General features: G+C 33.4%; 1 protein-coding gene across 2 annotated transcripts in view; it reads right to left on the bottom strand.

The window, feature by feature from the left end:
- The window catches only part of MSRB3 (methionine sulfoxide reductase B3), a 294,311-nt gene that overhangs the window by 200,256 nt on the left and 77,764 nt on the right, over nucleotides 1–16,291 (bottom strand). For both annotated transcript variants that reach the window (XM_076007462.1, XM_012782398.2), the window contains exon 5: nucleotides 12,773–12,801. In XM_076007462.1, coding sequence (XP_075863577.1) covers nucleotides 12,773–12,801 — 29 coding nt within the window. The remainder of the gene's footprint in view (nucleotides 1–12,772; nucleotides 12,802–16,291) is intronic.

Below are 16,291 nucleotides of genomic sequence, written 5' to 3'. Positions count from 1 at the left end.
ACACTTTTTCTGTAAGGCTATATCAAGGTAAAAACTTAAGAGTCTTAAAAATGTGCAGACCCTATAACCCTTATTTTCATTTCATTTATTTATTCATATCATTACATTTTTCTTTTATTTCCCTTTGTTCGTTGCCCTTCATTCTCATACTATATTCTTTGTTGTGTCAAACTTACTCCCTGAATGCTTTTAAAACAATATTGGTGTTGTGCTGTAGCCCTGTCATACATTAGTTCTACAACAGCCTTACAAAAATACACTCAGAATTGAAATGACGAGATAAGACCAAGAAACAGCAGGAAATATAGTCCATATTAAAGGTACATATATCTGTAAAACAGATAATCCTATTCCTTCACTTATGACAAAACTGACACAAAAGGTCTTTGGTATATTAATCTCTGTGAACTAGAAAAACAAAGTGAAATCCTGTCATCCCTTGAATTGCTCTAACATGTTACTTTTAGTATCCAAAAATGAACAATGACATTTAAAAATTAGTGAATTTGTATTCTGATTTGATCAAAGGTGATATTTCTTTATAATTTAATTTTTATATATTTAATTTTAAAACACTACTCTTCAAGCAAACTCAAGAATTATCAAGGCCAAACTTAAGCTATAACATAAAAAATGCATATCTTAATACATAGAACCAGATATCATATTTAATATGATATCCTCAATACCTGTTGCATAGAAAAGATACTTGTTAAGTATTTGTTGAAGTGCCTGTTTTTATAACTGTATGATACCTAAGAAATTCCTTTTTTTCCTCCAAGAGAAAAATTTTAGCAAATGAGCTATAAACTCAATTCAAATCATACCTATGAAAAAGTTTATCATTCAGAAGACAAAAAAATCTACCTTTAATGAAAACACAAGCAAAGATCCTGGAATCATGTCAGTTCTCTTCACCAACTTCTACTCTTGAAGAACAGATGTGTAATGTGTGTCTTCTGCTTGAATCCTTTTTAGTATCATGAGATGTACAAATAAATAATTTATACATAAAATAACTCTGATAGTTTGCCATCTAGAACCATTTCTGAAACAATATCCAAAAAAGTACTACAGCAAAATGAAAAATAAATCTAAGAAAGATAAAGACACAGCACACAAGAAACAGTAATGAGTAAATAAATAGGTAATATTAAATAGCTAAGTTTAAATAATAGAAAACAATTCTTAAATGATTTTTTAAGCAAGCAGAGGCATAATGGGAAACATGCAAGGCTCAGTAACAAAAGAACACTAAAAGTCTTTTACTGGGAGAAGGGGAAGGAAGTTACAGATTAATTCCCAAAATTAACAAAAAAATATAAACGCAAATATGTTTGTTAAAATTAAATAGTAAACAATAAATAGAAATAGTATATTTAACTTACAACTAGAAGCTTTTATCAAAGGGCAAACGTATAATCAATATATCTAAAGGAAAGAAAAGGACCACAAGGAGGCATAATAACAACAAAACATGATGTCGGGAACAATACCAAATATGTTAGTTTTTCCAATAAATATAAGTAAGCAAATGTAAGCAATTAAAGATTAATTCATTCAGCTCTGACTTAAACCACTTGGTCAGTATTTGTAACTTAATTGCACTTAGTGCTGGGGATAAATAAAGTAGATGAATTAAATGGGGCCTTTGTCCCTAAAGAATTCACAGCATAGGGAGCTAAAAAGTTATTTTATCTAATTTTGTGGGATTTTAAAATTAGAAATAATTGAAAGGCAACATATTCTTTTTCCCATACTGGAAATATAAATGCATATATATGGCTTTCCAGAAAATTATGGTGTAAGGTATCTGATTAAAGATTAGCTTCAGATTTCTGTCAGAAACTATTAATATTACAAATTTTCATAAAAATGGTATGCCAGTAGTAATGAAAATTAAGAGGTGCTAAAACAATGTAGGGGTAGGAGTGGAGTGCTTCCCTTAAGCAGACACAATCAGAAAAACGTATCCAATTTTTAAAGGGGTTTAACACCAATTCATATAATTTGCGACATATTTTTGCTTTAGTCTTATCCATCCTCCTCCTTCTCCCACCAAATAAAACCCATATAATTATCCTTCCAGAGACAGGCTGATGTGTTTGTTTAAGATGAATGGTATCTTTAGACAAAACAGACTTCCTTCCATTTGCCATTTTATGTAGTATTTACACACAACCTCAGTGACGGAGAAAAATGAGGGATTAAAAAGACTTCCTCTAGGTAAATATGACAGAGACTGAACACACACCATTATCTCTGGATAAAAAAGACAGAGCAACTGGAAATCAATGGGCAAAGCGCCAACATTAATAATCATACTTGCCACCTATTAATGCTCACAGAAAACATTTATAGTTAAACTTTCTAAAGTGGCCTAGTTTCAAATGATGATCTACCAAGCTGTAATGACAAATTTTTAAAAGTTAACATACTGACTGAAGTGCTACCCTGTCTAATTGAAAACATAATCTTAGATCTTCTACACGAAACCTAGTAAAATATTAACACTTTAATGAATGTATTTAAGAATAGCATGGAAGCTATATTTTAGTTAAAATTTGTTTTAAATTTATGCTGGTTTTGGCTAAAAAGCAGGCAAAATTTGATAAAGTAAAACACAACTTCAAGTGGATTATGAATGATATATTTTTCCTGTAATATTTTACCAGTTATAAATTTTAGGGTAGAAACTTAAGATAGCAGTCATTAAAAACAGAATGTAAAAATATTTTAATCTCCTTCAGTCATTAATCATGTCATTTTTACCAGATTGCCCTGAAAAGTTATTTGAAACAGATTAAAACATTTTCTAAACCATAGCTTTCCTGTTTCTGATCATCTTATATAAAGCCATTCTACTGACTCTTAGTGACAAATGTAGATAACAGATAAATACAGAACTTTTCATCTTTTTGCTACATACATATATTTTTGTTACTTGTATGGTGACACATCATATATATCAAAACTCATATGGAGAAACATCATTAGGAAAAATCATGCCAAAAGAGAAAAATTACGACATCTAGGAACTAAAAAGAATAAAAAAGAAAGTAAGAGCCTACCAATCATTTTATATAAGTAAGACATCAAGTTCTTTGGATTTCTACAAAAGAAATTAAAGTATTTTGAAAACCCATAAAAGATTATTTTCTTAAAAACTGGTTAGATTAGAATTAACCACATTTAAGAATATAATTTGTCTTTAAACATTTCTCCCCAAATCTACAGTCATGTATAGTAAATAATAAAACTTGTTATTGAGCTGCATATCTTTACATTTAAAATAATCCTACTAACAATACATCTTTGTTCATTTATACGATTTCCTACTTCAGGTAAAAATATTCATTTATCATTACTTTATTGTCACCCATACCACCAAGAAGTTTACAAATACAAAAATATTATGAATAGTAACTAGCTGCTGATTCAATAATTAAACTATTAATTTAAGTAATAGTATTTAAAATAATAATTAAAGTGACACTGGGATCTGTGATTATTTTTTCCTTAGGTATGTGTAGACACACAAGCACAAAATAATCAAAAGCCTCCCTTCGCCTTGTTAACTACAAAGTAAACAGATAGATGTGACCTTCTTTCCTGCTTATCACAATTGTGTAAGAATATCCTACCAGTAGTATATTTCTATGTCAAGAGTTATTTCTGCTAGATACTAAATAATTCTAAAATGATTTACAACTTGCTTGCTCAAGGCAATATGCAAAGCTTGATCAGAGTGAGTGATGTTTGTGAAATGGAAAATTAAACTTACAAATTGATAAAATGCATTCATTTTGACATTAGAATTTCCTTTTTAATTCATGCATTCATTGATAAAAATTTATATCATTTTAACGAAACATTATAATGTATAGTTCTATGAAATCACTTCCATATTTGACATGACTCTATTTGCTATTTTACAAAATTCTCAGGTTACATAAAATTCATATAAAGAGAACTTTTGGGAAAAAAATTATGTTTTATCATGAATAAATTTAACATGATTTTAACCTTTTCTGATGAAAATTTTTTATTCTTTTATATATATATCTTTTTTTATTCATTCATATATATATATATATATATATATATATATATATAAACAGAGATACTGGAAACTATAAGCAATTCTAAGTTCTAAATATGCAGTATTCTTCTATAACCCTGAACAAAATATAAAATCATACAGCTAGAAAAATAAATGTATTAATACATTACTTAAAACAAAACAAAACAAAATTCCAATAAATCAGTAAAAGCCAAATATCCTGACAATATTTTAAGGAATACTGCTAACTAAAAAGGTCATGATTAAAAATAAATTGAATAAATTCCTATATAGTATAATTGAAAAAGCAAATACATAAATAAAATTGATATCAAACAAACCACAAAATACAATAAATTTAAGCAAATTCCTACAGAGATAACACTAATAGATTACATTTGAATGAATTTTAATGCCACTTTCATTCATACTGTAAAAGTATATTTTACTGATTATTAGTATACAATAATACAGGGAAAATATTAATTTTAATAGACTATAGTCACATAGAAATAAATTTAAATCTAAAATGTTAGAATAAAACGCCTAACTCTATAATTTTGGGGTTAGATTAGTGATCTAAGTATGTGATGTTCCAATGAAACAGATTCAGTTATTGGCTCCTAATCTTCTCCTTCCTGTATTCACATCCTTTACCCTATGACTCGGTTATTCTTCCCATTACAGGGAAGAAAGAATACCTACATCTGCTTGATCAGTAGAAAGAACAAAGAGTTTGTTCCCACTCCTTTATATTGAGCTTGTGCATATGACTTGCTTGGCAAATATCACTAGATATTTGTTGGTAAATAATTGAATGAATAGCTAGGGAACTGGCTTTACTGGTTTGGCCAATGGGATGTTAGCAAACCTGATACAGAGGCTTGTAACGTGCTTGCCTAGTTGGGCTTGTCCCCTCATTGTCTATCACTAATGACAAGACAAGTGGTCTTGTCATTATAGGACCCAACCTGCAACCAGCCTAGGCCAGCCAACTCCCCACCAACCCATAGACATGTGAGCAGAAATAAATGATTATTGTTTTAAGTCATTGCTTTTTGAGGTGACCTATTATATTGCATTATTCTGATCATTGCTAATTGATAGGCTTTGTGACTATATGGAACATAGTGTTTCTGCATGATCCTCAGTTTAAAGGGTCATCTTCAGGTTAGATAACATAATCCCTAGCCATTTGTTCCACTATTTGTCCAATAAATATCTAGTGACATTTCCCACTGGGTAACAACTACAGGCAAATAACTATTTGCCAAGGAGTGTTCTAGACACTAGGCTAATCGGGTTAAGTTAACACTAGCTGCTATAATAAATAATAGCAAAATCTCAGTGACTTAACATAATAAAAGTTTATGTCTCACTACATAAAGTCCTTGGATGAAGATATTCTTGGTGAACAGCTCTCCTGAGTGAATCTCCTACAAGCATAACGTAGGGATCCAGACTCCTTCCATATTGTGATGCCATCATGTTCAACATGTACATCTGAATTAAACTCAGAAGAGGAAAAGAGATGTGGGAAAGACTGTTGGTTACTTAACCCCCTTAACCCAGAAATGACATACACTATACTGCAAGAATTAGTTACATGTCTCCACAGAGATGGAAAGGGTCTGGAATCTGGAATCTCTGGCCCAGCAGCCACTTCACAGTGACAACTCAGCACTATTAAAGGGTAGAATGAATCTTTTGTTGTAGTTAAATATTTCTACTACAATTAGAGAACAAAACAAAGATCTCCAACCTCATGGAATTTTCAACCCATGAGTAATTATTTCATATATCAGGGCTATAAAGATGAATGAGACATGAGTCTTGCCTTCAAGAAACTCGTAGACTTGGAGAGAAAGAAAAGATCTACACAGATCATTATAGCAGATGATAAATGCTCTAATAAACGTATGTACAAGATCTAATGTTTGCATAGAGAAAGAGATAACTGCTGGGAAGGTGTCAAGGAAGATTACATTTAATTAAGGTGGCAATGCTTATGCTGAGCATTAAAAGGTAAATACGATCTTGCCAAACAAATGGAGGAGGAAGGATCTTAGGGGCAGAAAACAAAGATTTACATCATGTAAGGGCTCTTTTCTTATAAAGCTATGGGGTGAGTGTGGGGATATAAGGGAAAACAAGAGCACTGGTATATACAGGGGGTAAAACAACTTTTTGTTTCACATAAGAATTTGGAATAACATAAGTTTCCTATTTTGAGGAGTCTTCATTTCCATGAGCGCTGCTTTGGAATCATGTTCTCTAAGGAGATAAGTATAATGCATGACCCAAGCAAGCTGGCGGCCACCAGAACATATGGATTATGTGGAACTGACAACACAGGGATGGTGATATCTAAAAATGGTGAATTCAGGTAAAAAACAACAAATGACAATCTGTCAAAGTCCTTGACAGATAAAATAGAAACCAAATAAATAATGATATAAAGGATATATTATCAAGAATCAGGTTGATCTAATAAATGTGCATCAAACTCTACACTTCAGAGAATATAGTTTTCAAATCATCCACAGAAGAGTCACAAAAATTACATACATATTAGGCCCTCCAGTAAAACTTTAATAAGTACTGAATAACAGACCTACAAAAAAGTATTGAGGCCACATTCTTTGACTACCAACCAATGAAACTAAAAAATATTAATAAAAGTAGAAAGTAAAAAATTTGGAAATTTAAAAATATTTTCCCAAATAATTGTTGTGTCCAAAAGAAAACCAAAACTGCAACTATTTAAAAAATATAATAGAAAAACCTGTAAGATTCAGCTAAAGCTTCAGTGAAGGAAATTCATGGCTTTAAATCCTCTAATTCTAAGGGAAAAAAATACATACAAAATTTAACTATGTGATATAATAGTACACATGAAATCTAAGCCAATTGAAAATTGTTAGAAGTAAAGTGAGACTCCACTTAGATCTATATGATCCAAACCTCAGCACTTAGCCACTAGGCCTTGCTGCTTCCTGGTCTTTCAATTAGTTTATAAAAGGAGATGAAGGTCTATGGGCCTTCTACATGCTTCCATGTAATCAAGTAAGATTGTTACAGAGAAGGTTGCCTAATTTTTCAGGCTAACCTTGAACAGGATTCTGTAAAAGAAAGAAATAAAAAGTGAAGAAGACAGTTGTATTTATAGACGTTTGTCATTGTGTTCTCTTCTAAGTTAATTTCTTTTAATGGCAATCAAATATGAAATGTTACTCCTTATTGAAAGCTATAGAAAAACTACAGCCTAACCATTAGCATTATTAGGCTGTTCTGATAAGAGTCAAAGTGGAAAAAAAAGTGATATGGTTTGAATAAAATAAAAGTGAATTTGTCTAAACCTAAAATATATCAGCTTATGTTTAAATATTAAGAGCTCTTTAACATCACCATCTAGAATTTAAGTTTAGCCTTGTTAGGCCTCTTCAGTTAAATATGCAGAGAAATCCCCGTGAATTTGTATAATGGACCAATCAACTATTAACAGCATTAAGATTCCATGAGAGAAGGTATTGTATCCACCCTGTTCACAGCTATAACCTCAACATCTGGCATATAGTATGCCCAGTGAATATATGTTGAATGAATCAACAGATGAATAGTCAATATTTTTCTTATTTTTCCTAATGAATGATGTCCATATACAGACTTTGATATTCTTATATAAAAAATTATATTTCCCTGTTTTTCATTACTACGAGACCTTTCAAAATAGGAAATTTAAAACGATGAATTATACAACTAAAAAATATTATCAACATATTCTCACTCTTACAAGAACTGAAAATACTTTCCTTATTAATATTTCTTAAGCAGGGCTTACTGTGTTGGGCAAATTATCTCAAATTTTAGTAAATTTTCAAAACTCTGTAGTTCTACTACATTCAAATTCCCTTCAACTTAGTGACTACCATAGCAGCCCATTCTATTTTTCACTGTCCTTATTTTTTTGCCTCAAGCTTTAACTGATTATATTCTTTGATTTCCTTACCCTGGTGTAGATTCCCTTTTAACTACAGATCCCCAAAGCGACACTAGCTGCTTTTTGTTCTTTAGATGGTTTCCCCCCTTGGAGGTTTTTTTTTCCCCCCTTCAGCATAATTATATTCTGTTGTACCCTTTTATAATCGTGTCTTTTAGGATCTCCTAACCTTCTACACTCTTGGGCTTTATTTAATAGTGAGCTCCCTCCTCAACTCTCCACACTAAACCATGCTCATTAGGTTTCTTAATCCTCCATAATTTGCTTTCATGAAATCCTATACCTTTGAGTTGCTGTGTTCTATGAGCCCATTTCCTTAGTATAGCTATTCCGAGCAACTCAGAATCAACAAGAACTAAACATAAGCTTATTCACTTTCTCAGCCAACATGACTCTATAGAAAAAAATCTTTGTTTTGAATGTTTATGGACCATGAAACTATACCATTTAACTTGGTATTTCATTTTCTCACCCAAACACTGCCTGAGAAGGTTAGAATCACAGAATTAGAATGTAGGCAGTCCTTAACATACAGTTATTAACTTACAAGCACCAGGTTCTTCTTGATCAGAAAGCTATTCTATTTTAATAGAACAGAAATAACAGTATCCTGTAGTTATATTAGTGATTTACTAATATATCAACTATATTCCAACTATATCTTTGCCTTATACCTAGAACTCAGGAGAAGAGAAACACATATTTTTTCAGTTATTCCGCAAGAGATCTGCTTTTTCAAATAGGTTGTTTTTGAAAGACATGCATGTTCTTGAAATTTGACTTCAGAGCCAACTCTGGGTCTTTTCAGCAGCTCATCCTTTGCTTTTTCCTCCATTTTACTCATTACTAGCTCATTACTCTTTGTTGATGGGTGTATACAGAAGGGCCAAGAGAGCATATATTTTGGGATTTTTTTTTTTTCAACTTCCTGGGGACCTTGGTTAAAAAAAAAATCTTAGCAGTGGATTGAAAGGGTTAATGAAGTTTCCAAAGGTGCCTAGCTTATTTAAGCAAAGTTTACACTTCAACCCTGTGCATGTTAACTTGTGATCCTCCCCATCCAGATGACAGAAAGCAAAGCCAGTAAGTTCTTTATTTAATTGGTCTGCATCCACACACTGACCTCCAGGGCTCTGTTTATATAGCCTATCATGCAATATGCTCCACAGTTCTCTGCCTCTTTCAAAAGCATGTTTCTCCTGAGATTTGATATATGGCTTTCATGTTTAATCACTACATTAAACTCAATGCTCTGCTTCCTCCAGCATCAACTAACTTCCCTTCTTGGGAGGTGGGAGAAGAGTACAGCTTCTTGCTACTTCTGGACATAAAAGGAAGTCTGTTTTACTCTATTAGTAAAATCACCAACTCCACACGATTCTAGGCAACATTAGTACATCAACTAGGAAAAGGTGTTAAAATGGAAACCTTAAAACTCCTTTAGAAAGAAGGTGGGCTGACTGTTCTCAATTGGCAAAGCCAAAAACTTTAGGTGATTGAGTTACAAATCAACAGAAAAGTTTTTTAATCAGTATATAACTCAGTACATAGAGACCACAGCTAAACGGCAGCTAAAGTTTTAACCAAATTAATCTTGATGACAGAACTTTCCTGGGGTTCTCAGATCAGAATTAATTCAGCGCCTCTGCCTACTCGTTGAAAGTTTGCTTAACCACACAATTCACCATAAGCAGAACTTTCAAAGAGTCTTTAACTGAATGTGGAGATGAAAATGCCATAATCCTTTACATAATAATTTGTCTGTGACCCAAATTTCTAAGATAGAAGAAAACCTCAAAAAATTAATTGACCCCTTTTAATAAGTCAAGACAATCTATAAATTTTCAGATTTTAAAAATCACATGAAATATATTTTACTTTAAAATAGTTCAAGTAAAAAAAGAAAAGTGAAACAAACATGGCAAATTATGAACAATAATAAAATTTAAATGATGATTTGGTGGGTACTCATTATATACTGTATTCTATTTTCATATATGGTTGAAATTTTTCATTATAAAATTTTTTAACTTTAAAAAAAACACAGGTAGGCTGTGAATTTGCTTTTATAGAAAAAAAAGGATACAATTCTGATAAGAAAAAAATCAAATCTGTTTCTAGGTTAATCATTTGGTAAATAGTCGACAACTGAAAATTTTAACATCTGCTGGCAATGAAAACTTTTCTTCCTTCCTCCTGAATCTCACTCCACAGCCTAAAACTCATTTACACAAACTATAAATGTTGTCCAGTAAGCTGTGAATAAGTTGGGTACTTTTCTTGAAAAAAAATACACACATACACATTTATACATACACATAATATACATTTAAATATACACACATACACACACACAAATATATAAAATCACACACACATGTGTGGGTGAGTGTGTGTGTGTCTGTGTGTGTGTGTGTATATATATATATATATATACATATATATATATATATATAATTTGACTTTGAAATCCTTTCCTTTATGGCTAGTCATTGACCATAGCATTTATTTTTAAGATTTTTTTTCTTAGTAAGATTGGCAACTTCCTTCATTTAAAAATCTTACTTTGTCACAGCTATATACAACATTAAACAGAGCTAGTTTACTTTCTGTATTTGATGAACAATAGAGAATTTGACCCTATTAAAGTCATACATTTAATTGTTCCAATATGTTACCTTATTTCTAACCAAAATTTGCATGATACAGAATGCCAAAGAATAAATTTCTAGCTTCCTTTGTCATGATTCCTTCATTCAGTAATAAGCAAAAAGAGCTTATACAAAAAATAATTACCTATTTCTTAATTTGAAACCATCTGAATTCTTTCCACAACATATTTAAGTTAAAAATTAAAAGAATAAATAAACTTTTAATCAGTATTCCCCATAAGCCTTTCATAGTAGAGAACTTTGTAGTTTTCAAAGACATGCAGATGTTGTCCTTGATAGACATTTAAAAAAAATTTAGGACCTGAAAAAATAAGAGTCATGGACAAAATCTTTGGTTACAAGAGTGAAAGATGTGTGCCTGTACAGATGTTATAACTATTTTCATGATAAATACTAACCTTCAGTGCAGGAATTTAGCAGCACACTTTAATTTGGATTTGAAAATTTAACATAAATTATCTGACTTTGACAATAGCTGCCTAATATTTCAGTTTTGTACACTATTTCCAGATTTTACCTTCAAAATGAACCTAGTGGACTTTTTCATTTTTAAAAGCTATATTCCAGATCCTATACCTAAAACCAGTTTCTGGCTTGATGTTTAAGGAATTAAATCAGATCAAAACAAGATGAATTCTTAACAAATATTTGGTGACTGGCAGAGGTAAAAAAGACATGATTTTTATGTAAAAATTAATTCTCTAATTTTATTCATTTATTTTTAATATACATAAAGATTTTTAACTATTAAAATATGAAAAAAAACTTTTCACCTTATTTTGAGCCACCTGTGAATCAATAAAAGCGTCCACTGCTTCTCGGCCTTTTGACTAACACCAAGTGCAATAAAAGAATTAAATAGTTGATACAATACCATCCCACCTTTAGTCTCCATGTAGTCAATACTGTTAACCAAAAATGTTTATCTTGTACTGTAACTGGCACAAATGATTCAGAAGCCCCAGAACACACAAAATAGAAAGATTACTGGAGTCTTTGTTCTCAAATTAAATGAATTTGTTAACTAAAATGTATAGACTTCATAAATTAGACTTCTCACTAAATTAATAAAGCTAGACAATAAAAGACAAAGCTTATGAAGAAGGAAAATTGTGTTGGCTCCTTAACATCACTATCAAAAAGAATATGTAGCACTTGTTCCTTTGTAACCATAACAAGTATAAACATTTTTTAAGTTGAAATACGGTGAAACTCAAAACCAGAGTAAAAATGTCACTTTTAAACTCAAGTTACATACTTTTCTGTAAATTATCTTCTCCTGGAATTAAAAACTAATGTTTATTTATCTATTACTAGTCCACCAAAGAGCCCAATTCCTTTGCACCACACATCAGGCAATTTTTGCACTTTAATTGTAAACACCATCAGAAACTATGAAGTGCATAAATCTCAGCAAATGACAAAAGGACATAGTCAAACCTGAGGATTATATGGCTACATTCATGCTTAATGAGAAGAAAACACCTATTGAGGCTGATATGCTGCTGTGATAACATAAATTTGGTCTTAATAGATACAAAATAATGACTTAAAGTGACCTCAATTTTCTGTCACCCCACCCAATAAAACATTTTTTTAAAAAACAAGTCATAGACAAATGTCTATTTCTATTGGCTGGAACTCTATAGTTTGCTGGATTAAATGCATCCATCCCCCACATTTGGTGGCAAATCACTTGCAGAGAATCTTCAAATTACTCAAGATGCTTTATCCACTGAGAAAATTATATTTTATTTTGAGCAATAAGTATGTACAACCCCATTTCTCCTTTTCAAATAAAACTCTGCATATGTAGGGCATTTAATGCTTATTGCAGAACTATGCAGAATCCCAAAGTGAACATCTCAAGTTATGATGTGAAGCAGTCAATAGACTGGCTTTCAGGTGAGACTCATGTTTTGAAAAGAGACTAGCCAGTCTGTTTAAAATCAAAATGGTTCTCTATCTGACGAATTACTCCTCAGAAAATAACGTAAATAAAATATACTCAGAATAGCATTATTAATGTAAACATACCTGAACTGGAATCAAATTTGGTTTCTGACCTGCAAAGTGAAAGAAATTTTTTACAATATAAAAACTGTTTGTAAAAGAACAAGTTATTTTATGGGGGGAGGGGCTGTAATAGTTACAGATTTCAGTATACTGGTCAAAAAGTAAAACAGCTTTCTAAAATGTAAACAAATATTTATTTTAACCATTTTAAATATATTTTAAATGTACCCTAGGCCCCTTAAACATGCACATATCAGTATAGATAACAGAGTATAGAAAAAAAATTAACTATTTAAACTTATTTTTGAGAGAAAGAGAATAAATTATGTTTTCAAAAAGGACCTGGTCTTTGCAGATTAACTTGTTTCAGTAATATTATAAAGCAATACAAAACCAAATTTATAGTCATCCTCTTTATTATTAAAGATTCTAAATTATTCAACACTGAGTAATTTTTTTCCACTAAGTTCTTAGCACACAGCAAATGAACCTAGTAACTCCATACATTTAATAAGAAGGAGAAAAAGAATCTGAGCCCTTGTGGGAACATTATGTTTCAGATATAGGTTAATACTGGTTATAAATTCAGAAGCCTTTGAAGCTCTCAGTTCAGCTGTGGGAAAACTTCTGTTGAGTAATTACTCTCAAGATGCTGCTGATGTGCTGTCAAGCAGAATTAACCCTATGACTAGGCCTATCTACACAAGCTACTATAAGACAGCATTGTCTATATCTAGCTCGCAAACCAATTAGTGGGCATGCCCCAGTTGGATTTATATCACACGTTAACAATCAATAGTATATATGTTCACAGCTGCCACAGCAAGATACAAGAACCGACCAGCAGGAGTCCTGTTAAAGGATGTTACATTGACAGAGATTTTTTTTTTTTCCTGGGGAAATGTAGTTAACTAAGTGGGAAAGAAGATTTCTTTGAAATTATGCCAGGGTGCCAAAGCACTTTTGGTAGCGGTGGCTTTCTTTACCTAAATTAGCTTCAAGAAAAGTCATCAAAGGGGGAGGGGGAGGGAGGGATAAACAAGTAGCAGCTTCCTTGGTTATAAAAATTCATTTTCTCAAGTACTCCGAAATAAAGTTTCACCTGATGCTTTAACAAAGTCAATAACTGCGTCTCTCTCTTAGTGTGTGTGTGTGTGTGTGTGTGTGTGTGTGTGTATTATTGCATCCATGGTTATCAACAAGCACCACTGTAACCCAGGCCCACATTTTCCCCAAACCCTGGCCCAACCACAGTCTTCATCTCAATCCTTCTTGTACATGTCCCTGCCTCCAATTTCAGGTTCCAACCCATTTGCACGTTTTTCTCTCCCATTCTGGAGAGCCTTGCCTCGTATCCTCCTGTTTCCGCCTTCTCTGAGCACAACTCTAATGACAATTACCACACGTTATCCTACGTGTTCCTCATCTATCTTCCCCATTAGATGACAGCCATGCCTCCTTAACCTCTGAGGCCACAGCACCTAAACAGTGCCTGGGGCTGGTGTCCAAATGTCTGTTTAGGGAAGTTTCTGTCTGTACACACCCTCTTTCCTTCTTAGCTGTATACCAGCCACAGGTGTTCTTCCTTCTGTCTAAGCTTCCCTCCATCTGGGTCCTAAAATGCATCTCTCATTCCCCTGAAAACAGACTGTATCAATTACTCCTTCTCTCTGCCATATCTTTAATATCTGGCTCCCTACAGGTTCCTCCTCCCTTCAGCATATAAGTGCTCCAAAAATTTTTTAAAAGCCCTTCTTCAAATCTGTGCCTTGCTTTGTTAACCCTCTTTCTTCTGGGTTTACAGTTAAGTTCACTGAAAGGATAGACTACATCCTATATCATGCATCTTCCTTTCCTGATCTCCCAACATATTCACCACTTAAACCACTGCCACTGCCCTTGCTGCATTTATTGGAAGCTTTCTAATGTTAAATGCAAAAACGCTGTTACATTCCTTACTTTACTAAACCTCTCTCCTTCATTGGACATGCTGCCCACTTATTTCCAGTGTCTGCTTACTACTTCCCTTCCTCTTCCTGTGCTTAAGTGTTGGTAAGCCCCAGAGTTCGATCCTCATTCCACTTAAAACCTTCCTCCTACTCTCTGGGGTCTGGATGTGTCTCTAAGACACCTCAGAAGCTTACTAACATGTAGATTTCCAGACACCGCCCTGTGATTCTGATTCAGCAGATGAGACCTAGACATTTACATGTTAACAAACCTTCCAAATGATTAGAAATCAAATCATTCAGCAACCATGCATTAGAAAACATTTCTTTAACTACCTCCTAACCCATATATTCAACTAACAAACGACCTGAATGTCATACTGTGACCTCAAATGCCACATATCAGAAATCACTGGTATTATTCTAGATTTCTTCTGCACCCCAATATCTCATTAGTCATCAAGATTTGTTGATTCTATCAATACTTCCCCTCCACTCTGTCCTCACCATTACCATCTTGAGGCCTATCTTTGGCTCAGTTACCTCATAACCAGTATCCTCTCTTTCTTCAGATCCATTATTGGGTACCAGGGTCTCCACTATTCTCCAGCCAAATGGCCCTAAGCCACTTTTCCAGCCTATGTGAGCCCCTTCCTCATGTCCAACAGTGCTACGTGTGTGTGTGTGTGTGTGTGTGTGTGTGTGTGTGTGTGTGTGTATGTGCCTCCAGTCCAAGTGCTGGTCAAAGGCTGTTAATTGAAGGAAGCATTTTGGACCTAAGGCTTGAAGGGCCCGTTCATCCCCTGGAGGTGTGAAAGGAAGGTGGAGCAAAGAGGGCAGGAACCAGCTGTTCTCACTAGTCCTCATGTGGATTCCTGCTCAGAGAGTTCTAAATGCAAACCTTGCTGCAAGGGTGGAGGATGGGCAGTACCTGGAGGAAGGAGGGTGCCCTTGGACTGGATTGGCATGGCCTAGATGGCCCAGGAACTCAATGCCTGGCTATTGGGAGTAGAGAAGGGGCAATGGGTTGGTGGTCAGAGTCTCTGGCAGAAATGAAAAAGCCACTCTTCCAATAAAGAGAAAGGAGGTGTTTGATTTATGGATGCCACAGCCATTGGAAGAGAAGGCTGAGTGAGCCTTCCCCGCTTCTCCTCCCACTTGGCCCAGTTGCCATTGGCCTGGCATTTCCTTGGGTAAATTAATAGTCTTTTGATGGAATACAAAATTAATTTTAAATTTGCACTATTCTCGGTTATTTGGCATCAATGATTTTACACTCAGTTTTCATTTTTCATTATAACATATATTTGTCAGGGTAGGTTGGTGTATCCTTTCCTAACAGTTTGTTGCCTTGATTTATAACTTTTAAATATTTAGCTTTACTGTATATATGCTCCCATTTGTCCTCTTGCCCCAGGCCCTGCAAACATTAGGGCCAGGCCTAGTAATAAGTCATTGTGTAAAAACACACGCCTTACTATGAGTCATGAACAAAAACATTTGAAAGCTACTGACCTGAAGACATTAAGCTCACAATCCCCTGTGTAGTGTATTAAGGGACTCTCCATGATCCAGCGCTCCAGCCCCATCC

This window comes from Microcebus murinus, chromosome 10 (assembly GCF_040939455.1).
Source record: "Microcebus murinus isolate Inina chromosome 10, M.murinus_Inina_mat1.0, whole genome shotgun sequence".
In the NCBI taxonomy this organism is placed as follows: Eukaryota; Metazoa; Chordata; class Mammalia; order Primates; family Cheirogaleidae; genus Microcebus; species Microcebus murinus.
This window is presented reverse-complemented; position numbering and strand designations above follow the sequence as displayed.